Source organism: Triplophysa dalaica, chromosome 14 (genome assembly GCF_015846415.1).
Source record: "Triplophysa dalaica isolate WHDGS20190420 chromosome 14, ASM1584641v1, whole genome shotgun sequence".
NCBI classification, from domain to species: domain Eukaryota; kingdom Metazoa; phylum Chordata; class Actinopteri; order Cypriniformes; family Nemacheilidae; genus Triplophysa; species Triplophysa dalaica.
In genome coordinates, this window is record NC_079555.1 from 11,465,413 (window position 1) to 11,490,345 (window position 24,933).

Consider the following 24,933-nt stretch of genomic DNA (forward strand, 5'->3'; position numbering starts at 1 on the left):
CAGAAATCTCATTAGGGTAACAGGAATACACCCTCATGCCTCTTTTAGGAACGTTAATAAGAGTGTGATGTGGATGACAATGCTGCGAAGAATCCCTGACGCGTTTATGATCAAAGGTCAACTTTTTAGATTCTTCTTGAGACTCCAGAACATAGCCTCACAGCTTTTCTGGTGCCCACACTTGTGTTTTGGGATTTTTGCCGAGAGACAGACTGTCAGTAAGTTTGTTGTGTCCGAGGTGGAAACTGTTCTTCGCAGACATCTGAACTTTCCTAAATCTGCTGTCATCTTTACATTTCGTATCACACTTTATTAGATAATTCATGTAGACGGTTTTAAAGTGTTTAATGGTCTTTGCTTGATTTGTAAGGTCATCCGGTGTGGCAAACACGTAGACAATGACTGATATTAACACACTGAGAGAAAATATTTCTGATCTCTTCTTATCGTTGTGTGTGAAAAGTATATGACCAATATGCTCTTAAACATCCCACTTTCTCTTATCGTTTTATTTATATCACTACACAAGGACTCTCTTGAAAAACCAGGGATGAGTGGAAAGGAAAAAAGTGTTTATGCAATGCTCTCCAAACTGCTTTTTTTATTCAAACTCTGTATGAGAGAACATTTTAATGTTCAAGCTTTCATTTTGATGTAGATGTATTACTTTAACGAAATGACCAGGAAAGAGCTCCTCTTTTTGAACAGATCACCCACCCCTCATTTTTCATTGATCAGGTAAACAGTCCCATTAGCAAATAAATTATACTTGATCTGCTACATTTTTCAGGTAATCCCAATGGATTTTACTAGCTGTTACTGAGGTTAGATTGTAGAGAATGCTGTCGTCGGGAGCGTTATTTGTCAAACCATGACAAACTCTTGCAGTGTAGACCGTGGGGTCAGGGTTTGTCTGGTTATCTCTCTGGATATTGCTTTTAGATGCTCTAACCACACCGTTTGGCCCCCAAAAAATCATTCTCCGTTGCCAGCATATTTAAAAACATGGTATTGAATTTTAGTCTGTTACATTTTTTGTAACGTAACTTCTAAGGAGGCTTTCAAAGCAAACTGACTTGTCAGTCAGTCACTACTACTAGTGAAAGGATAAGGGCTTTGCGCATTCATGTAGTGACATCAGTGTTGGACATCATGTGGTAGCTGCGGTTCATATGATTGGCTCAAAACCTAATGCATTTGGAATCACCATAAGCAAAAGTGACAAATTTCCAAATACGTGACTCTGGTGACCTCTCAGTGCCATCCAAAAAAAAAGGCATTGGGACGAATGGAAAGTTGAAATCTAGGTATTATAAAGATTCTTGGTGTAGACGACTGTTAAGAGAGAGAGCTGAAAATAAAGAGATGGAAAACGAGTTATGAGAATAGCATCAGCGGTGTTGGAGTGTATTTGAAGGGGTATTCGGGTTCCAAGCTATAACAGCAGTTTCCTATTTTAGATTACCACTATAAGCGCCTGACACTCAGGAGAGAGAGAGCAAGAGAGTCTGTGGCCTACTTCGTCTTTGCCTAAGTCCATAGGGAGGACAGGAAGTGTGTGTGTTTTGTACGTCTGCATGTGCGCTGTTCACATAAAGCTGCTTATTGTTGTAAATTGGACCACTTATGAATTATAATTGATCGACCCATGTAAAATCAATAGAGGATTAATGCAAAGAAAGCGAGATAGAGAGGCTGAGAAATCAACATTTATTAATAATACTGACGTGCAGTATTGAATATTTCAACATTTCACAACTTTTTATTTAGGAATATTGCCACTTGACGTTTTCCGCTGCGTTTCACTTCTTAATAGAGTTAAGATTTCGGCCTAAAGGATGAATGTGTGATTATCAGCCATATGAATTAGATGAGAAGATTCTAGAAGAACTAATTTTAGTTCTCCGTCATGCAGAGAGCCACCAATAAGGGCCTGTCCATCACAGGGGACTCTTCATGAACGGAGATAGAGGTGTTGAGGTAGTGCGTCTGCTTGTGTGTGTGTGATGGTGGATTAGGGTACAAGTTCCTCAGAAGATTGCTCTGGTCTTGACTGCGTTAAGAAGCCGTCCCCTTTGGCTTGTTTTGCTTAGCCCACAGATGAACAAATCTACACCTTGGTCCTGACAGACCATCTGTTCATGTGCTGTATCATGACCACATCTGACACAATAAGCAGGTGTATCCTCTGCTAGTACTCCATTCGCTCCCCCAGAGTTACTGTGTGTCAGTGAAAATTTAACCGACCCTGGAGACCACTACTGTATCATACTGTACAATGTTCATATTTCAGGATGTTGGTGAAGGATGCTTAAGTAATAATCTGAAAAGCATCAATACTCACTGAAGATGTTGGCCACATGATATCAACGTAACATTAGTCATATTCTGTTATTTTGTGCTTTTTATTGGGAAATTTGCATTCATAATTTACAGTTTTTAATTAATGACACATTGTGTTTGTAATGCAAAAGGATATTTTGATCATTCATGTGGCTTTCATTGAAGAAGAAATCCATAAGGAATAGAGTAGATCATAATACATTTTATCCGCCCACAACTTTATCTGTGAGACCATTTAAATGCTTGTTGTAGGATTTTGGTTTTTACCATACTGGAATAATAGAACAAAATGAAATTGGCTAAATACAAATACCAGCTCTGAACACACTCCTGATGAAATACTACTACAGTTTATTCACATAGGGATGGATCTTAACATGGAAATAAAAGATTTGCTTGTTAAATAACCGGAGCATAGATTTTGTCATACAGTATTTTATCAGGAGACCCATAATGACCTAATGTTCAGGGCTTCTAATAGTCTAAAACGCCATGTTAACTCTTTGGAAATTAATTGGTACACTCATGATTATGACTCATAAAATTGTGAATAAATGCCTGGAGATGTAAATGCCGGTTGAGATTCTGCATCAGCCATTAGACCCTTCATAGTCATAAGTGCCTGTCATAATCCCTTGGGACAGGGAGAAATGAGACGTTGATTAGCTTGTGAGAACGGGTTGTGCACAATTTTTTTGTTTTATTACCAAAGCTTTGCCGACAAATTGTTTAATCACAGATTATTTTAATTTTGTCAGAATTACATATGCAACTTTTTGGTCAAACTCTTTTTAGTTTGAAACACTATACTGTATGCTATAAAAATAAGAGCGTATACATATACAGTATATCATTCATGACAAACTGTTTTTCTGAATGCTGTCTGTGGTAGTTTGCATGACCACAGAGTGTAATAGTTGTAGGTGTGATATTGTAGTTTTATGAAATGAGACGTTGGTTGGTTTTCACTGTTGGCTGGGGGATCACAGACTCTTCTGCCCTCAATGAGCCTCTGAACTATCTGCCAGTCAGCAACTGAGGGGAATGTGAGAATGACAGGTGCACTCACCCAAAATAGCAATGTTGAGGAGTGGGGGAAGGCCCATGGACGAGCGAGCAAGTGAGAGAAGTGTAAAGATGGATAAAATGAAAAGGAATCAGCAAAATTCTAGTGTTGTGTTCCATGTTTATGAGTGTAAATGAGTATGTATAAGAAAGACACATCACTCTTTGGACTGTGTATGTCACATTGTGGACTGTGAATGTCACTTCTTTACATAAAAAATATCAAAAGCATATATGGAATGATAACACAAGCAATAAGCAAAAGACATCTGAAATCAGCTACTTCCATACAAGTAGGTGAAAACAAGTATGAATCACTAATAAACTAGTACTTAATGTCTAAATATAATAAATTAATTTCTCGTGAAATTATGTTTTCATCAACGCTTAGGTTGTTGTTAATACGTCATAGGTCAAAGAGCATACAGGTCACATGACAATAAAACATGCCGGATGGAGTATCTCTGAAATGTATTCATACTACACCCACTCATACTATATAGAACGTACTGTTTTAATTGTTGATACTTATTCAAATTTTGTATGTACTGTCTCAGTTTCTGAATTACATTCACATTTAGTCGTTTAACAGACGGTTTTATCCAAAGCAACTAGCAAATGAGGTGAACAATGGTAGAAGTTTGCACAACATAAGGAAAACAAAAAGCATTAACTCATATGGCCTACCACAGTATACAAAGCTAAGGTTTTGAGGGGGTAGATAGAGTAGAAAGTGATAGAAGTGTTTTCAGCCGATTCTTAAAGATCTCTACAGAATCTGCTGATCTTGTAGCTGCGGGCAGATCATTCCACAAATGTGGAACAGATCCAGAGAAGGTATGTGATTTTTTTCATTTTTGGGATTGCACTACAAGACGTTGTTCGTTTGCAGAGCGTAGTGATCTGGCATAAGTCTGTATTAGGGCTGGGCGATATATCGTACGATTCTTAAGCTCTCAGTTTCTCAATGACTTATGGTTAAATGCCGCCCCATTCGAAAGACAGAGGGCGCTCTTGCGCAGAAACTCTAAATATGGGAAACAGAAGAAGAACAATTAGTTCCAGGAAATGCCTGTGGTCTCATTTTATCGCTGTTCTTCAAACCTTTTCAGGTATTTTCTTGATAATAAACTTGATTTATAGTTATGATGATAGACGAGTGTTGCTCGTTCAAATACACGTTATAAAACGTGATTTTAGATCGAGCAGTACTTCCTACTGATCAAACAGCCATAGTTCCCGGATGAGCTGTGCATTAAACAACGCATTTGATTTCAGAATCGATTTAGACGAATCGAGATATATATTGCCCAGCCCTAGTCTGTATTAGCGAGTGAAGATATGGGGCTGCCGAACCAGTGGTGGTCTTGTATGCCAAAAGCAGAGCTTTGAATTTGATGAGAGCGACTATAAGGAGCCAATTTAATTTAATGAAAAGAGGAGTGAAATGTGATCTCTTCAGTTCATTCTGGATCACCTGTAGAGGTTTGGTTGTGCAGGCTGGAAGTCCAGCCAGTAGCGCATTGCAATAGTGCAATCTGGACATGACAAGAGCCTGGACTAATACTTGTTTAGCATGCTCGGACAGGAAAGGTCTAGTTTTCCTAATATTGTAGAGGATGAATGTTCATGACCGGGTGATGCTTGCAACATGATCCGTGAATTTTAGCTGATCATCGATTACCATTCCCAGGTTTCTTGCCGTTCTAGAAGGTTTTTTTGTCGATGAGCCTAGTTGAATGGAGAGGTTGTGATGAATCTGAGTCGAAATGTCTCTCAGGCATGCTGAGATGCGTGCAGAAACAGTCAGATCGTCATGCTGAAAAGACATGTGCAGTTGTGTATTATCCGCATAGCAGTGATAGGAAAAAACATGTTTCCGAACGACAGAACCTAGGGATGTCATGAATATGGAAAAGAGCAACGGTCCAAGCATTGAGCCCAGTGGCACACCTGTATTGAAATGTTGGGACTCAGAGGTCTCACCTCTCCAGGATACTCTAAATGACCTACCTGAGAGGTAAGACTTGAATCATTGCAGAGACACCCATTACCTTGAGGGTCGACTGGAGGATGCAGCAAAAGTGTTTGAACACTTCCTGGTTCTCAAACATCAGTGAGACATGTGTGTTATATAATAAACAACATCTTTGGTTACTTTTTTAGGACAACTTGCATCATACATGAAATTACCACTTGTTTAAAATGATCTTATATTGCATAATATTCACATTTAAGAGCAAAAAAATCAAATAAAGTAGTTCTCTGCCTTTTCAATGCCCCAGTGTCCATTCATCAGATGTTGTCTCTGTTTCACTGTTTTTACCTATGGTGTTTTTATGACCTGTTTAAACAGTCCCAATCATTTGCATGACTGTTGTGTTTTGTTTCTGCTCTACACCTGCTGTGCTTCTGTAAATGAGTTATATCTCCTGAAATGACTGCCTGTAGTTTGGTGTGCTTTCAAATCCTATGGTGACTTTTATACAACCGGTTGCTCTGATGCTAGAAAACATATGTCACTCTTGAAAGGTGTCTTATATCTAGAGCTGCTGAAGTTTCGAGGTTGCTACTTGCTGCATGGAACCCAGCCAAGAATTAGAATTGAAGACTGATTTTGCTTCAGTGGTACAGTTTTGTAGTCCATTGTCCCTTTTCGGGATTTAGATGGACTGAAGTGTTAATTAATGTATGTGCCCTTAAACTGTACACATTTTGGACAATTGGTGGCACAATGGAATTAATTTATACTTGTTGTCCCACCCCAAACCTATGCCATTGGTGGATTCAGCTATGCTGGGATGCAGTAACCCACCGAGCAACACACATAGACTACATGTTTTAAATATACAGTCTCTCTTTTCAAGAACAAGTAATCAAAGATGTTTATGCCTCGCAGGGATCTTTGGTCCGATTGTACTGACAGGAAAACAACAACTGTGACCCCATAAATGCCACATTGGCTGTGTGACTACAGGCAGCCCACCTTCATATAAAGTGACATTTTATACATCAGCAGGGTGCCCTGATGGACCTTTATAGTCCAGGTTAGTCAGGGCAGACAAAAGCATTTTGGAAAGGGACAGCCTTTTATGCACACCCAGCTCCTCCTCCTCTCTATTGACACGTCCTGTCACGCTTTTTCTCTTCTTCTCTCCTGCGGTAATCCACCCACACCATCCTTCAATCCATCAGTGTCTGTGGTCGGTGGAGGCTGTAGTTGCAGTGATAGGATTTGGCATGAGGTGGTCTTTATCAGCAAACTGAAGATGTGGGGGAATCCCCACACTGTTTCTATTTATAAACACTGGTGTGTTGTTTTTGATGGAGCTTTTTGCATTTCCTCTTTTACACCAGATGTTTGTCTGAGTTAAGCCTGTAATGATTATAAGTCTTCTGTGTTTTATTGAAGACTTGATATAAGTTTTATTGTTGCACATTTTTGTTACTTTTGTCATTGTGCAGTCATACTGCCAGATGTACATATTTTCTGTCAATTTGAAACCAAATATACTCTGTATATATATATATAATTGCAGATCATAGACTGCTGTGAATGGATCCCAAGATTGCTGTTAAATGTGAAATGCTGCATATATTTTTATATAAATTTAATAATTTAGTTCATAATGATTTAAAAACTTTGAATAATTCTCTTATTGCATAGTGTGCATTGCATTATACAGCAAGTTAATGCAAATTGCAGTTGTCCTCAATATCGTGCAGCACTAATGCAAATGCACCTTTAAAACAAAGTAAATAACCAAAACACCTGTTTTTTGTACCTTCTGTTTTTCCAACACCCTTACAGGCCAGCTATTTAAGATAGTTCACCAAAAAATGTAAATCCTCTCATTATTTACTCACCCTCAAACCTTTATGACTTACTTTCTTTCTGCAAGAAGATATTTTAAAGAATGTTGGAAACCAAACAACAGCGGTACCCATTGACATGCATTGGTTTTGTGTCTGTATAGAAGTCAGTGGGTTTCACCATTGTTCGGTTACCAACATTCTTCAAAATATCTTCATTATTTTTGAGTGGTGGTGAAGCATCAGTGTTTCTCATGCATTTCAACCCCAAAAGGTGCTTTGGCCGTTCTGAAACACAGTTTGGGCTCTTTAGAGGAGAGCTAGAATTCGATTTTCAGCAGAGGCCTAAAAGCAGCTGTGTCAGCTCACTGTGTGTCCACACTAAAGCACCTCACTGCAGTTAACAGACTGCGAGTCCATCTCATCTTCTCATTTTTGTATATGAATCAATAATGTTTAATCATAGCATAATGAAGATGGATTTTTGTTGCCGGTCCCCAACCAAACAGCCATCGATACCTCTGCCAATGCTGTCAGCTTCTGTATTACTAATATACACAATTATTGTCTTTTTTATTCCATTGGTAGTTCATCATAGGTGCACCTTAATGATTCATACATTAGACAACTGACAGTGTTCCCAAAGGGATTGAAAATTGTAGTTTTCTCTGTAAATATTTATTATTGCTAACTAACACTGTGTACACTATTTGGTATGTATTCCTTATTAAATTTCATGACATATTTGCAATTGAAAAATAATTTCTCTGTGATAAATATTGATCAGTATTGATCAATTTAGTGGTAAGTTTCTGTTTTGGGGTGGATTTGACACAAATCAGTAATAAGATATTCATATTTTGGTCCATTCAAGAGAGAGAGAGGTTTAAATGCACTTTAAGGGAACAGTAGGTTTTAATTCTGGGTCAAAACTGGGGACAACCCCTATTATTGGGTTTAAAATAAACCTATGCTGTGTTATTTCAACCCAAAACACTGGTTTGTTTCAACGCATGGTTAGGTAAAATACTAGGTTAATTTCCCCCAATGGTTGGGTTCGCCCCTTTTGATCTTACAATTGAAAAAATGCCAATTTAAAGCGTCAGTTCACCAAAAATTTTAATTCTGTCATCATTTACTCACCTTCAAGCTGTTCCAAATCGGTTTACATTTCTTTGTTCTGATGAACACAGAGAAAGATATTTAGAAGAATGCTTATAACCAAACAGATCTCGCCCCCCATTGACAACCATTTTAGGAAAAAACGCAATGGTAGTCCAAAGTGCCCCAGAACTGTTTGCTGTCCTACATTCTTCAAAATATCTTCTTTTGTGTTCAACAGAAGATTTTTTTTTTCTAGTAATTTTCCTACTATGGGAGTCAATGGGGGGCAAGATCTGTTTGGTTATGAACATTATTATAAGCATTGTGCTCATTAGAACAAAGAAATGTACACAGATTTGGAACAACTTGATGACAGAATTAAAAAATTTGGATGAACCGACTCTTTAAAAATGCCGTTTTTTCAACGATTGGATCAAAAGGGACAAACCCAACCGTTGGGGGAAACTAACCTAGAATTTAACCTAACCGTGAGTTGAAACAAACCAATGTTTGGGGTTGAAATAACCCAGCATAGGTTTATTTAGAACCCAACAGTAGGGGTTGTCCTTTTTGACCCAGAGTTAAAACCTACTGTTTTTGTTTGATTTTTTTTTTTGTTTAGGTGTACAAGTATATACTGTACACTATGGCCTCAAAGGTTAAAAACATACATTAGAAACCCCAATTTTGATTTCTCATATTGTTTTAAACAATCTGTAAAACTATTTGAAAAGGTCTAGACCTAAATATGGTCTGACTGTAATCTTAAACCTGTCCTAACAAGCATATTAAATCTCCCATATTATAGCCTGCATTCTCTATCCAGTGTCTATCCAAACCTTCCTGGTTATTCCTACACTCTTTGTTCACAGTAATCCGTGTGATCATTGAAGTGTTCAAGCGTCACATTAGCGCTGATTGTTTGATTCGCTTGGTGTAAAGCGTTCTGCATCTTCTAAATCCCTGAGCTGCTCTGGGCCTATTTATACAGAGATGAGCTAAGCCTGCAGATCATGGGGCTCACCACGAGACCACTACATCAGACCACAATACCTAAGTGGTCAGTAATTTTGTAACTGATTCATTCATAAAAGATTTGCATTTGATTTTTGTCTGACAAATAATCTTCAACAGGTTTTAGAAACATGAATGAGACAGTCAAGTTTGGAATTATTTGTGTGTTTAGTTTGTTGGGGCAGAGTTTACTAATAACAGTATACAGTACATTAAATAGATTTTAAATAATTTCAAGCAAAGTTCATATATATTACATACAAAAAATAATTTCAGACATTATTCATGTTTTTTGTTTTTCCCTCAATAGCCTCTATATCAATGTGCTACGCTTTAAGTAGCAGACATTTCCCTAAAACATCAGTCGATATGCTGTAGACTGTGCAAAGATAGTTTATGATACTATCTGCATCCTCCTCTTTATTGACATTGACCTTATACCGGGCAGTGCCGTGTCTCTTTGTTCCCTAATAGTTTATGGACGGTTGCTTTTTGTCTGTGGGTTCTGAAAATGGGCCAACAAGACTTGAGTCACTGCATTAAAATTCATATCAGGATGAGGGTTATGTATACACTCACACTATCCACCTACTTCAAACAAGCTTGAGGCTGTTTTACCTGGCTATAACTGTTTACCCTGCCCCGTGTCAAGAACTATCTGAATTTTTTTGCAGTATTCAGTAACTATTAATAGACATTTTTTATGAAACAAAGTGGAAACATCACTGCTTTTACTGATCATAATGGTGAACTAACTGTAACAATGCAGTATATTAGTTAAAAGTAATATTATGTCTGACTAAATCAATTTGTTTTGTTTGATCTTGTTTAATATTTTACAATTTTTACATATTTTCTATTCTATTCTACATTATATTTGTATTTTTTTCTATTTTATAGTATTTTGTCTATTTTATTCTATGTTTTATATTCTATTCCAGACCCTTTATTTAGTAAGTATTAAAATAGAGCTCTACTTTCCAATTGAGTGTTTATTTTGTGAGCTACTAAGGGAGTTTTTTAGGGCTCTGTGTCCTACACTTACCGAAGGGTAGACTGTCCCCATTTCCTCTGTGCTGGGGATTGTGGGACAGATCGTGCCTGAACACAGCAAGAAGACTGAAATATATAGTGTAGAGGGGAAGCAAGGAGAAGCAGTGGCGAGAAAATCAGTAAGTCAGATCGTGAGGTTTGATGAATGTTGACAAAGGTGCCGCTACAGAACAGTGAACGATTATTAAAGAGAGAGGCAATGATAGAGGAAAGGAGGTTGAAGGGAGAGAGATGAAGCCACATCATGAGTCAGTAGAGAGAACAGCTGAGAATGCTCAGTGACAGGTGGAGGGTGTTTGGAAGCGGGGCGTGTTTATTACTGTATTTACACTTGACTGCCCCGGACAGATCAGCCTGTATATGTGTGTGTGTTTGTTCACTAATCACTGTCTTACCATCAGACATATTTACAAATCTCACTATGAATAGGCATTTATTGCATTGTCATAAGTATTGTCACCTGTCTGTCACGAAAGTCTATACACTGTGTTCCTTTTCTTTTTTCTCACGGCCGAACGCAGGAAGACCAAGTTGTGCTCCAGTGCTCTGCGACCGTTCTGAAGGAGCAGATCAAGCTATGCCTTTCCTGTGAAGGCTTCGGAAACCGTCTGTGTTTTCTTGAGACAACGTCAAATGCCCAGGTACAGCCAGAAGAAAAAACACATTTTGTTTAATGACAAGATTCTTAAAGGTCCAATGTGTGATTTTGGGGAGGATCTATTGACAGAAATGCAATATCATATAGGATACATAACTAATTGTCTTCAGAGGTGTATAAATACCATACATAGTGAAGTGTTATGATTTTATTACCTTAGAGCGAGCTATTTCAATCTACATACAGCGCGGGTCCTCTTACATGGAATTCGCCGTGTTATTTCTACAGTAGCCCTTAACGTGAGAGCGCTGTAGTGCTTCAAAATGGCAGGAGGGGTTGCAATTCACAACCTCACCACTAGATGCTGCTAAATTTGTACTCTGTACCTTTACAAAATGTATATAAAACCCTATGAATTCCCCATAGTGAATTCCTTCTTGTGTCTATAACTTTCACAACACTTTTCAAGAAACCTATTTAATCATTTTAAAGCCATTAATCACAATGAGTGCAAACATTTTTGGGTTTTCTGCAGAATGTCCCGCCTGATCTGGCGATCTGTGCCTTTATACTGGAGCAGTCGCTCTCGGTACGAGCCCTACAGGAGATGCTGGCAAACACCGTGGATATGAGTGAGGTGAGAGTCTGAATAAAATTAGAGAACGAGGGAGAGGTGGAGTCCAGGGAGGGGTTTGTGAAACAAAGGTCAAATGGATGATGATGGACATAAATGGATGATGATTTAATTGAAACATGCTGTATGGTTTACTTGTACTGTAGACACATACAGTGCGGTCCAAAAGACCATTACAGCCAGCTGAAAATACTTTATTTTAGGTCTCTTTTAAAACTTCATTTTCTAAAGTTTTAATTTCAAATGAACATTATAATAGCAGATTTAAATATATTTTTTAAATTAGTTCGTTTTTTAAATAAGTGTTTTGTTTGACCTGCTTTTGCTTTATAACAGCAGTATTATTTTGTAAATGTATGGATGAACAATCGTATCCCAGTATGCTTTGAGAATGTTTCTTACACTTTAGGCAATCTTACATTTTGTGTTTGTTAAAGGAACAGTTCCTTTACAGTTGTCATTATTTTCATACCTTTTTGTCATCTCAAACCTTCTGCAGAACTCAAAAGAAGATATTTTGAAAAAGGTTGGTAACAGAAAACCGTTGGTCCCCATTGACTTGTATTGGTTTTGTGTCCACACAATAGAAGTCATTCGGGACCAACAGTTTTCGCTACCAAACCAACATTTTTCTAAATATCTTCTTTTAAAGGTGAACTGTTCCTTTAATTTCACACCAAACCCTTGTTTATTTATAGGTTCAAATACAATATCACAAATACTCTTGCATCCCATACTGTACATCACACAATTATTACACATTTTCTCATATTTGTTTTTAATTGTAAGTCAACCAAATGTTTTCAGGCATTTTGCAGTTTATAAAAAGATGAATGCTTTGTCCTTACTTTATGTATTAGTTAAAGTATTTTATTACTGCTTTGTTTTGTTATATTTTGAGTGATCTGATTTTTGACAATCTGAGGCATACACATCTATTCCTGCCTTTTAAAAAAACACAAACACTGTAACTTAACTTCCTGTACTCTTTGTCTCCCTCCTGACCCTTCATGCCAACTTTAGGCAATCGATTTGGAGAAATGGGTATGTCTCATACTGTATCATATCTTTATTATTTCAAAACGTAGCACTCTTCCTCTCCTAAATCTTTTTCTACTCTGTGTCCGGTGTGGATGACAATGCTGTATCTCCATTCTGTCTGACCTTTGACTGCTGTCACCTGTTTCTTACTCTGTATGGTTTGGTTGGAGTTGAAAGCCCATTTGGCTTCCAAATGGCATTTCAATTGATAGCTAGTCTGTGTGTAAATGTTTACATTTGTGAGAGAGAGAGAGAGAGAGAGAGAGAGAGAGAGAGAGAAAGATTAGCTTAGTGCCACTGAATCCAGGGTAAGGTTATGATGATCTTCAGCTTGTAAGACACCAACACTTATCACATAAGGTACGCAAGTAGATTTAAACCTTATCCGTGCACTACTACACTACCTTGCATTGTCATGTCGAGAAATATTTGGCGAATTTTTAAATACTTAAAAGTTTTTCATATTTATATACGTTCCCCTCACATTCTCAGTTTCTTTCTATAAAAAAACATACATAGTAGACCGAAACTATGAACGTGAGTTCATATGATGGAACACGTCCGCCTCGGCATGGGAGAGAGAAGTTCACCTGGCTCTATAAACAACAAGCTTTTCCATGACTTACATTACTGGGAAGCCAAATGAAAATCCTGTGGACCACAGCCCAGAGGACACTCCTGTCAGAAGCCCTCTGAGCCGGTGCTAATGTGGACAGGCGAGAGGGGGAGTAACATTCTGCCCCCATCCCAGGTGTCCACAGCTGTTGTGCTGAATTAAAGGATGAGTTCACCTAAAAATGAAAATGTAGTTGTCACTCGTTCACCAAACGATTCAACTTTATTTCACTGTAGCAGAAGAATAATAACATTTTGAAAAAAGTAACTGGTCAAATGTCAATGAATGGGGTCTAGAAATGAATAGTAATTTAAGAACAGATTTTTTCAGGCTTACAAAAGCGAACTATTCGTTCATGGAGGGTGAACATGTAATGGCATTTTGAAGTGAACTGTCCCTTTAATGTTTGATACGATGCTCTCTCTCTCTTTCTCTCTCTTTGTAAATTTACTCATTCAGATTATGAGACATTAATTACGGTACATATGACTAATAGCAACAATAATCATGTTCTTTTGCTTTTAAACCTTACTGGATGTTGAGAAAAGGTAAGCCGTCCTCAGGATGTGTATGTTGTCCTAATGACGGCTGAATGTAAATCCACCTGGTTTGGTGTGACCTTTCCCTCCTCTGTTCATTGTTTCTGCACTTACAGTATGTATCTGTAACACCTCCTGTGAATGTGAAGAACTCTATGGTGCCTCTCTGTTTTCCTCCTTTCATAACACTAGGGTGTGTTTCCCTATTTTTGTGTCCCTCCATACAACATCAGGTCAACCTGTCACAGCACTATTTACTGTACGAGTCATCAACGGTGCTTAACTTTTCTCTTTTGTGCTTCAGTCTTCTCAGGGAGGAGGACACCGAACGCTGCTCTACGGTCACGCCATCCTTCTTAGACACCATCACTCTGGCATGGTGGGATACACGTGACTTTTTTAGCATTTGCAGCTTTTAAAGGAAGCACTTGTTTACGTGAAGATTGAAATCTCTTTTTGCTCTGAATTACAGTATCTAAGCTGCTTGACAACATCACGCTCACTTACAGACAAGCTGGCTTTTGATGTCGGCCTGCAGGAGGATTCAACGGGTACATAACCTGTGTTATTTATTTGAGTTAAAGAATTACAATTCTTTCAGCATTTCGTCACCCTCACATCATTCCAAACCTGTATGACTTTCATTTTTCTGCTGTGCACAAAAGAAGATATTTTGAAGAATGTTGCTAAGCCAACAACGTGGGACCCCATTGACTTCCATGATTTGGACACAAAATCACTGAGATATTTCTCAAAATATCTGTATTTGTTTTCTACTGAAAGAAGAAAGTCATACTGGTTTGGAATGACATGAGGATGAGAAAATGATGCAAGAATTGTCATTTTTCATGTGGTCTATTACTTTAAACATTATTATTTTATGTTACTGTGCCTATTAGAATTTTCAACCGGACAGATTCAGTGATGTGTTGTTTTGTATTTTCAGGGGAAGCATGCTGGTGGACCATCCACCCCGCATCCAAGCAGAGGTCAGAGGGTGAGAAAGTCAGAGTAGGAGATGACCTGATCCTGGTTAGCGTATCATCAGAGAGATACCTGGTAGGGTTTTCTAAACCATTGATCCTCATAAAGTTAACTGTTCATTTCATGATCATTGTCTTTGCATTCGACTTCTGATTTCTGTGTGATATTTTTTCAGCATCTGTCGTACGCCAGTGGGGATCTGATGGTCGATGCTTCCTTCATGCAGACTTTATGGAACATGAATCCCGTCTTATCAGGGTGTGAGCTGGCAGAAGGTACGCAATTACAAATTCATTGAATTTGCATTCAAGCAAAATGAAAGTAAATCATTTTGAAATGTTGAAGTCGACTTCAGATTTTTCAACCATGAATTTATATATGCCCTTCTCAGGGCACTTAACCGGAGGTTATGTCATAAGATTGTTCCATGGTCACATGGATGAGTGTCTGGCCATCTCACAACCTGATCAAGGAGAGGATCAGCGCAAGTAAGAAACGTTCATTTTTATGTCAGCAAGTTTTTTGCTAAACATTTAGTTATAAATATCTTTCGATATGTTGTTATGTTATAATGAATAAATTGAGTGTTATTGTTCTCTGTCACTGTAGGATTGCACAATATGAAGGAGGGGCCGTATGTAGTCAGGCCCGATCGTTGTGGAGACTTGAGCCACTGAGAATAGGGTGAGAGAATCTCTCGACTCATCTATTGATTTATTAACTGTTACATTGTGTTATTCTTGTGTGTGGTTTTTAACACGTGTCTGTTCTTTGTAGTTGGAGCGGTAGCCACATGAAGTGGGGTCAGGCCTTCCGTGTACGTCACATCACAACGGGTCGCTACCTGTGTCTAGATGAGGAGAAGGGTCTTATGGTTCTGGATCCAGAGAAAGCCAACACCAAACAGTCTGCATTTTGTTTCCGCGCATCGAAGGTCTATATGGATACAAAGTTATAACAATATCATCTACTTTTCTTTCTTGTAGATGTACAAAAAAGTACAATTCTGTTCAAGCTTTTTACAGTGTTGTTTTTTCCATTAGAAATATATTTTATGGCGCAATGCATTAATTTAAATTTGACTATTTTTCAGTCCTGGCCTTTGAAAATAAAGTAAAGTTAACATTTATAGAAATATTGGAAATGTAAAGTAAATTTATAAACATGTATTGAAATATATTTATAATTATTGCTATATACTAAAATTTATATTTTATTAATATAAATACTATACAACTAAAATATTATACACTCTGATTGTATAATCATTTTTAATAATTAAAAAAAAAAAAATGAAATAAAATTTCTCTGTTATTTAAAAAATATTCAAACATTTTGATGTAAGGATATTATCGTTCTTCATGATAAATTACTTCTTTAGTAATAATTTAAAATATTTTTTATCATACATTAAAGCTTTACATCGATTTGCTTTTATGGTTCATTCATTCAAATACTTGACAGAAAAAAGGAGTTTTAAGACGCCTTCTTAATTAATTTCTGAAAGTCTTTTAACCCTGATATAAAATAATCAAATCCAGTATGTATTATGCAACCAATTATACTTAAACTCTAATCACTTTCCACTCTTTTTCTTTTCTCTCTGTTGGTAATGTTCCACGTGTTGTGCTTGTTCCTGGAGAGCAGGAGAAGGTTGAAGGGGCTCAGAAGAAGCGAGATGTGGAAGGAATGGGTGTTCCTGAGATCAAATATGGCGAGTCCATGTGCTTTGTGCAGCATCTCTCCACAGGCCTGTGGCTCACATACGCTGCTCTAGATGCTAAAGCGGCTCGTCTGGGAACTGTGAAGAGAAGGGTATAGAGCCTGGCAATTTTAATGGACCTACAAACCGTGTATGCTGACTGGTCTTTCAACTATTTATATTAACTGTGATATCTTACAAATCGTTCTATTCATCTCAGGCCATTTTACATCAAGAGGGCCATATGGATGATGCGCTCACCGTGTCTCGGTCCCAGACAGAAGAATCTCAGGCTGCCCGTATGATTTATAACACCACTGGCCTTTATACACAATTTATCAAGTACGACGATACACCACATATTGTGCATTCAGTCATGCTACATACAATTTCAATCATTTGGTTAAATAAAGTAAATTTGACCAAATATTACTACCTTTCATTCATTTGTGTGTTCTCTCTGTTGTACGTTAGAGGTCTAGACTCTCTGAGTGGGAAGAACAAATCGTCTGGGCCGGTGTCCTTGCCACTGGACGGAGTGATTCTATCTCTGCAGGATTTAATCCATTACTTCCGTCCGCCGGAGGAGGAGCTGGAACACGAGGAGAAACAGACCAAGCTGCGCTCTCTACGCAACCGACAGAACCTCTTCCAAGAAGAGGTGTGTTTGTGCCTGTTTGAGCGCCAGACGATCAGACCTTATCCTTGTTTACATTATATTTGTTTTGTGTTGTAGGGGATGATCACCATCGTTCTGGAATGTATAGATCGTCTGAATGTCTACAACACTGCTGCGCACTTCTCAGAGTTTGCCGGGGAGGAGGCAGCTGAATCTTGGAAGGAGATTGTCAATCTTCTCTACGAACTGCTCGGTGAGACTCATAATAGTCACTGATATTTCTTCCTACAAGATGACCATATGCTTTGATGATCTAGGTCCAAAGCGTCATTTGAAAATATCATGAAAAACATTTTTATAAGTCTACTGTGTGTATATCTGTTTGTTTTTGTAGCATCTCTGATCAGAGGAAACCGTTCTAACTGTGCTTTGTTCTGTGATAATCTGGATTGGCTGGTCAGTAAACTGGATCGTCTGGAGGCTTCTTCAGGTAAACCCACCCTTAATAAAAGTCCCCAACATTTTTTTTATAAAAAGTGTTTTTTTTTAAAGGTCCGGTGTGGAATTTTGGGAGGACTTATTGATAGAAATGCAATATTATACATAGCTAAATCTTGAGTGGTGTAAAAAGACCTGACACCATGAAGCGTTATATTTTTATGATCTTAGAATGAGTTATTTCTATCTACATACACCGCGGGTCCCCTTACATAGAATTCACCATGTTGTTTCTACAGTAGCCCTAAACGGACAAACTACTCTATTGAGAGTGTTTCGTGGAACAATTATCTCCTTTGGAAAATAAGCGAAAACGAGACGACATCTTGTCCTGTGTCAGCCACCGTAGTACTTCGAAAGGGAGGGGGTCTCCACATTTCTCCTTTAAGTATCAAACACTTTTCTGTCTGTCTCCAGGCATTCTTGAGGTGCTGTATTGTGTTTTGATCGAAAGTCCTGAAGTCTTGAACATCATCCAGGAGAACCACATAAAGTCCATCATTTCCCTTTTAGACAAACACGGTCGAAACCATAAGGTCTGTTAGCAAACATGTCATTAAGATTCAGAATTTATGGATTATAAAATAATTTTATTACACATCTTCTCATTTCCAATCTCACCATTTTCTTTTATTTGGTCAGGTTTTGGACGTACTACGTTCTTTGTGTGTGTGTAACGGTGTTGCTGTGAGGTCCAATCAAAACCTCATCACAGAAAATTTGCTTCCGGGTCGTGACCTCCTGCTGCAGACTAACATTGTTAACTATGTATCAAGGTAAGCCTGGAGGCGAGTGAGAAGGATGGTGTTTATCATCCAATTTTTATTCACTGCAATTTATTCCATTTTTTATTCAACATTTAGGGCACAATGGTCATCTAAGGATTACAAATATGAGAGTTTTTTATTAACCAAAGAATTATAGATCAAGCTTTTTACAGATCAACATTTTTGACCAGGTTTAATTCTAATTGGTTTATTCAAATAATGATGATGCCCAAATATGACGAGGTTAAAGCCATATTATTGGCAATTGTTTAAAGGATAAATATTTTATACAGTACATTTCTATCACACAATCAACTAAAAGGAAATGTAAAACTCATTATTCAAGTGTATAGTATTTCAAGCAGTTTCATTTAAAATCTATTTTAATATATATCGTAAAATTAATTTTATTAAAATGTATATTTTTGAAACTATTTATACAGTAAAACGTATGTTAAAAATGCCTAAAATCCAAGATAAAATCAAAAAGATACCTAGATAGTCATTGTTATCGGCTTTGTAGACCCAACATGCAGTTTTCCAGCACTTTTCTCCAATATGTTAAAACACTTTTTCTATAAACGTTGCTTGCTCTTCACAGCGTGAGACCCAATATCTTCTTGGGTACCTGTGAAGGTTCCACCCAGTACAAAAAGTGGTACTTTGAGGTAATGGTGGACTACGTGGAAGCGTATGTGACGGCTCAGGCGACCCACCTGCGTGTGGGCTGGGGCATGACTGAGGGCTACAGTCCGTACCCTGGAGGAGGAGAAGGATGGGGCGGCAACGGTGTGGGTGATGACTTTTACTCCTATGGATTTGATGGTCTTCACCTGTGGTCAGGTAAATATGATCTGAGCGTATGCAATACACAGCGGCGTATTTGAATGTTTCTTACATGTCAGTTCTCTTTAGGTCACGTGTCACGTCAGGTGGCTTCACCCAACCAGCACGCCCTGGCAGCCGATGACGTCGTGAGCTGCTGTCTGGATCTGAGCGTGCCCAGCATCTCCTTCCGTGTCAACGGTCATCCGGTCCAGGGGATGTTTGAGAACTTCAACCTAGACGGCTTGTTCTTCCCCGTCATTAGCTTCTCTGCTGGAGTGAAGTAATTGACTTCATTTGTTTGCTATTGTGGGATTTTTGTTTCATTGATTTTCATTGATCATTTTTATTTAACATTGTTATCCTGCATTTTCTTTCATTCTACAGAGCGCGCTTCCTCTTAGGTGGTCGCCATGGTGATTTCAAGTTCCTACCGCCTCCCGGTTACGCACCGTGTTACGAAGCCCTTCTGCCCAAAGACAGAATGCGCATCGAGTCTATTAAAGAGTACAAGCACGACTTCGATGGCGTCCGAAACCTTCTGGGTCCCACACAGTCTCTCACGCACACCTCATTCACTCCCTGTCCCGTTGACACCGCCCAGGTAAACCAGTCGCTTTGTGACTATTTCTTCGTCTTCGAATCTTGCTTGCTGATACAGTTCTTTTCAAAATGCGTAGATCGTGTTACCTCCTCATTTGGAGCGCATCAGAGAGAAGCTTGCTGAAAACATTCACGAGCTTTGGGCCGTGACCCGTATTGAGCAGGGCTGGATCTATGGATTGGTGAGTGACTCTTTATGAAAACATGCAGATTTCGGCCATGAAGATTCATTCTGAGTGACTGTGTGAACTTTCTCTCTTAGTTCAGGGACGATAATAAGAAGCTACACCCGTGCCTGGTGGATTTCCATAGTCTTCCTGAACCTGAGAGGAACTATAACCTTCAGATGTCTGGAGAGACCCTCAAGTGATTATCTTTTAAAGTTCAGACGTTTGTCCTTCGGCTGTCTATCCAAATCACTAATCTGTTAACATTGTTTCTCTTTGACCACTTCAGAACCCTCTTAGCTCTTGGGTGTCATGTGGGCATGGGAGATGAGAAAGCAGAGGAGAACCTGAAGAAGATCAAACTGCCTAAAACGTATGTAAACCTAATGCGCATGACGCATTCCTGTACATGCCTAATGTCTTTTTTGGATGATGTATAACCATTTAGTTGTTTTTCAGGTATATGATGAGCAATGGATACAAGCCTGCTGCTCTGGACCTCAATCATGTCAAACTGACACCCAATCAGAACCAGCTGGTGGAGAAGCTGGCAGAAAATGGGCACAATGTTTGGGCACGGGACAGAGTGAGACAGGGCTGGACCTACAGCATCGTGCAGGTAAATATGGACCATGCGATATTTATAATGTGTATAGTTGTGTTGTGAACTCTGCTTTTCTTTTAAATGTTTTTTAAGCATTATCTTTGAAGTTATCGGTCTCGGTGTGAATGGGTCATTACACTTTCTCTGTCCCTCAGGACATCATGAATAAGCGCAACCCTCGTCTGGTGCCTTACAACTTGCTGGACGAGAGAACCAAAAAAACCAACAGGGACAGCGTGAACAACGCAGTACGCACTCTGATCGGTTATGGATACAACATTGAACCTCCAGATCAGGAGAGCAGTACGTTTCTATTTTAGCATAACATGATGTTGCCTGGTATCACTTCAACTCAAATTGTGACAATTCTGAACTTCTTTTTTCCCAGGTAGTCTTGGTGAAGACAACACGCGAGGAGATAAAGTGCGTATCTTCAGAGCTGAGAAGCATTATGGTGTCACATCAGGAAAATGGTACTTTGAGTTTGAGGCCGTAACCACAGGAGAGATGAGGGTGGGCTGGGCTCGACCGAATGTCCGTGCTGACATCGAGCTCGGTTCTGACGAGTTGGCATATGTCTTCAATGGAAACAGGGTTAGTGATGTCATACTGTATATGTTTTCAGACTTTTGTTCATAGGAACACTTACTTATTCATATCATATGTCTACAAAACTATTTCAGACATTGAATCATATATCTTTCCTGTAGCTCAGTGAGTGCATTGCGTTAAGAACGCAAGGTTGTGGGTTTGCACATAACTAAGTACAAATGCATTGTAAGTATGCCAAATACATAATGTTAATATATATTCTTATCAGAATGTTAGTAAGTTTAAGAGAAACATTTTACTTAAATAACTTGAAACTTTCGAACTGTAGTGTATCTCTAAATTGTTTGTTTATCTCATGTAATTGGTTCGGGGAGGTTCTCAGCTAATTTGGGCAACAGATTTAAAGTCCCATGGAAATAAAAAATGACGATACCTGTTTTTTCAGGAAATATTGCAGTGTTGATTGTAAATAGCTTACCAATGTGGGACATTCTCTTTTTAAAATGATGTGCCCACATAATCTTCAGTTAAAATCTGAAAAAGCACTTCCGCCCTCTAGTGGCTATCCATCTCAAATGACGTATGTTAGAGGGCTTGGGCAGAGCATTCGTTAACCCTCCCCTTTATCTCTCTGCTCCCAGTTTCGTTTCGAAATCGAACGGCTGTTTTCTGACAAATAATTTTGAAGAGATTCAATAAATGCTAAATTTCTCTCTTATTTCCTGTCCCGCAGGCTCAACGATGGCACATTGGGAACGATCCGTTTGGCCGTCAGTGGCTGTCTGGTGATGTGGTGGGCTGTATGATAGACTTGACTGAAATGAACATCATGTTCACACTGAATGGAGAGATGCTGATCAGCGATTCTGGCTCTGAAATGGCCTTCAAAGACATTGAGATTGGAGATGGTGAGGATTGGTGTAACAACAGGTGTTGAAGTAAAGGCGGTTATCACAGACTTCAATAGACTGTTCTGAGAGAAAATGCTGCATAGCTTCTTGAATGTGCTCTACTATTGCAATTTAACCATTAAGGAAATGGGTGCGGTTATTTTTGGTCTCGAGAGGCTTGTTTTCAGGACACAGAGCTATACTAGTCCTTGATTTCAAATGGTGTTAAAATGAACATGTAATGTAATTACTCTGAAAAAATATAATTTGCAGTACACTTGTGTGAAAAAAGATTGGGAAAACTGAATTTGGGAGACAATGCACTTTTACAAATTGGGTCCTATTCATTGTTCATCATACTGACAAAAAAATCACATTTGGAGATAGAAAAAACATGTATGAACAGAGAGAAGATATTTGGAAGAATGCTTGTAACCAAACAGTGGCACAATTGACTACCATAGTAGAAAATTGTTCTGTTAAAACAAAAGATGTAGGAAAGCAAACAGTTCTGGGCCACTTTTGACTACCATTGTTGTTTTTCCTACTATGGTAGTCAATGGTGACCAATAAATGTTTGCTTAGATCGAGAAAAAAAATTACCTGTCAGATACCATGCTTGGGAATACACAAATTGCTTTGAAGAGAGCCAAAGGACTTATCTCTTCGATAAATGCGTCTTATCTCCCTTTTCTTCTGCCTCCAGGTTTTATTCCAGTCTGCACATTGGGTCTGTCTCAGGTGGGCCGTATTAACCTGGGTCAGAATGTTAGCAGTCTGCGTTATTTCGCAATCTGTGGGCTCCAAGAAGGCTTCGAGCCATTCGCTATCAACATGAAAAGAGATATTACAATGTGGTTCAGTAAGAGTCTACCACAGTTTGTTCCTGTACCTACTGAACACAATCACATTGAGGTATTGAATGGGGTCAATGCTGTTTATTTTTCCTGATATACAAATGCATAAAAGGTATTCTACGAGATAACAACATAATATATATACGAAATAGTATGTAAATTATATGTACATCATATGTAAATTAGATATCTTAATACGATCGAACAAGATAAATATGACTATATTGTAAACGAGAGAATAAACGAGATAACGAGATACTAATAAAACGAGATAATATGTAAATAATATTTTTCCTGATATATAAAAGCACATTATATCAATGTAGTATTCAACACACAGATTACATTTACCTTTGAATCCTGTACTGTAACAGAAAAGGTATTCTCTTATGACGAGATAAGTCTAGAAATGTCGTTAAAACTATATAAAGTGTCGAGATAAGTGAAATCATTAAAACCAGAATATGACATTAATATGTAAATGAGATAATATGTTAATTAGATAACAGTAATACGAGATAAAAAGGAGACAAAATAAAAACGAGATAATATATCAACGAGATAATATGTAAATGAGATTTCAACTTTCATGATGTACTTATGAGTGGGATAAACGGGATAATGTGAAAAGATAGAGATAGTAAAAACGATAATATGTTAATTAGTATGTAATTAATGTTAATTACAATGTATCAATGTAGAATTCAACACACAGATTACATTTACCTTTGAATCATGTACTGTAACATGACGAGATAAATCTAGAAATGTCGTTAAAACTATGTAATAGTAAAACGAGATAAAAAGGACACAAAATAGAAAAGGACACAAAATAAAAACGAGATAATATGTAAATGAGATTGCATTTGATTGCATCAAATCCAGTTACTGATGTCTTGAATGATTGTACATATGATTGGGATAAGACGATAAAACGATAATTGGAATATGTTAATTAGATAATAGTAAAACGAGATAAAAAGGAGACAAAATAAAAACGAGATAATACATAAACGAGATAATATTAAAACAATATGTTAATTCGATAATAGTAAAACGAGATAAAAAGGAGACAAAATAAAAACGAGATAATATGTAAATGAGATATGTAAATGAGATAGTATGTAAATGAGATATGCAAATAATATGTAAATAAGATAATATGTAAATTGAATGTTAATTGAATAATATAAAAAACGAGATAATTATAAAACGAGACTCAAAATAAAAAGGACACAAAATAAAAACGAGATAATATGTAAATGAGATTGCATTTGATTGCATCAAATCCAGTTACTGATGTCTTGAATGATTGTACATATGATTGGGATAAGACGATAAAACGATAATTGGAATATGTTCATTAGATAATAGTAAAACGAGATAAAAAGGAGACAAAATAAAAACGAGATAATACATAAACGAGATAATATTAAAACAATATGTTAATTCGATAATAGTAAAACGAGATAAAAAGGAGACAAAATAAAAACGAGATAATATGTAAATGAGATTGCATTTGATTGCATCAAATCCAGTTACTGATGTCTTGAATGATTGTACATATGATTGGGATAAGACGATAAAACGATAATTGGAATATGTTAATTAGATAATAGTAAAACGAGATAAAAAGGAGACAAAATAAAAACGAGATAATACATAAACGAGATAATATTAAAACAATATGTTAATTCGATAATAGTAAAACGAGATAAAAAGGAGACAAAATAAAAACGAGATAATATGTAAATGAGATATGTAAATGAGATAGTATGTAAATGAGATATGCAAATAATATGTAAATAAGATAATATGTAAATTGAATGTTAATTGAATAATATAAAAAACGAGATAATTATAAAACGAGACACAAAATAAAAAGGACACAAAATAAAAACGAGATAATATGTAAATGAGATTTCAACTTTCTTAAATCCTGTTACTGATGTTAGATCTTGAATGATGTACATATGATTGGGATAATAGGGGTAGTGTGAAAACGAGATAATATTAGAACGATAATATGTTAATTAGATAATAGT

At 37.5% G+C, this 24,933-nt stretch overlaps 1 protein-coding gene across 13 annotated transcripts in view; it reads left to right on the forward strand.

Moving 5' to 3' along the window:
* ryr1b (ryanodine receptor 1b (skeletal)) overlaps positions 1 to 24,933 on the forward strand; it is a 73,843-nt gene that overhangs the window by 4,056 nt on the left and 44,854 nt on the right. For 9 of the 13 annotated variants that reach the window (XM_056766300.1, XM_056766298.1, XM_056766301.1 and 6 more), the window contains exons 2-29: positions 10,914 to 11,033; positions 11,526 to 11,627; positions 12,648 to 12,668; positions 14,125 to 14,199; positions 14,293 to 14,371; positions 14,767 to 14,879; positions 14,980 to 15,079; positions 15,196 to 15,292; positions 15,414 to 15,488; positions 15,582 to 15,738; positions 16,452 to 16,619; positions 16,727 to 16,848; positions 16,981 to 17,167; positions 17,243 to 17,378; positions 17,520 to 17,615; positions 18,041 to 18,159; positions 18,266 to 18,399; positions 18,992 to 19,233; positions 19,306 to 19,498; positions 19,603 to 19,819; positions 19,896 to 20,000; positions 20,081 to 20,184; positions 20,275 to 20,358; positions 20,445 to 20,604; positions 20,745 to 20,892; positions 20,978 to 21,183; positions 21,875 to 22,049; positions 22,738 to 22,946. In XM_056766300.1, coding sequence (XP_056622278.1) covers positions 10,914 to 11,033; positions 11,526 to 11,627; positions 12,648 to 12,668; positions 14,125 to 14,199; positions 14,293 to 14,371; positions 14,767 to 14,879; positions 14,980 to 15,079; positions 15,196 to 15,292; positions 15,414 to 15,488; positions 15,582 to 15,738; positions 16,452 to 16,619; positions 16,727 to 16,848; positions 16,981 to 17,167; positions 17,243 to 17,378; positions 17,520 to 17,615; positions 18,041 to 18,159; positions 18,266 to 18,399; positions 18,992 to 19,233; positions 19,306 to 19,498; positions 19,603 to 19,819; positions 19,896 to 20,000; positions 20,081 to 20,184; positions 20,275 to 20,358; positions 20,445 to 20,604; positions 20,745 to 20,892; positions 20,978 to 21,183; positions 21,875 to 22,049; positions 22,738 to 22,946 — 3,744 coding nt within the window. The remainder of the gene's footprint in view (positions 1 to 10,913; positions 11,034 to 11,525; positions 11,628 to 12,647; positions 12,669 to 14,124; positions 14,200 to 14,292; positions 14,372 to 14,766; positions 14,880 to 14,979; positions 15,080 to 15,195; positions 15,293 to 15,413; positions 15,489 to 15,581; positions 15,739 to 16,451; positions 16,620 to 16,726; positions 16,849 to 16,980; positions 17,168 to 17,242; positions 17,379 to 17,519; positions 17,616 to 18,040; positions 18,160 to 18,265; positions 18,400 to 18,991; positions 19,234 to 19,305; positions 19,499 to 19,602; positions 19,820 to 19,895; positions 20,001 to 20,080; positions 20,185 to 20,274; positions 20,359 to 20,444; positions 20,605 to 20,744; positions 20,893 to 20,977; positions 21,184 to 21,874; positions 22,050 to 22,737; positions 22,947 to 24,933) is intronic. The other 4 variants (XM_056766303.1, XM_056766305.1, XM_056766307.1 and 1 more) reach the window with 1 other exon arrangement.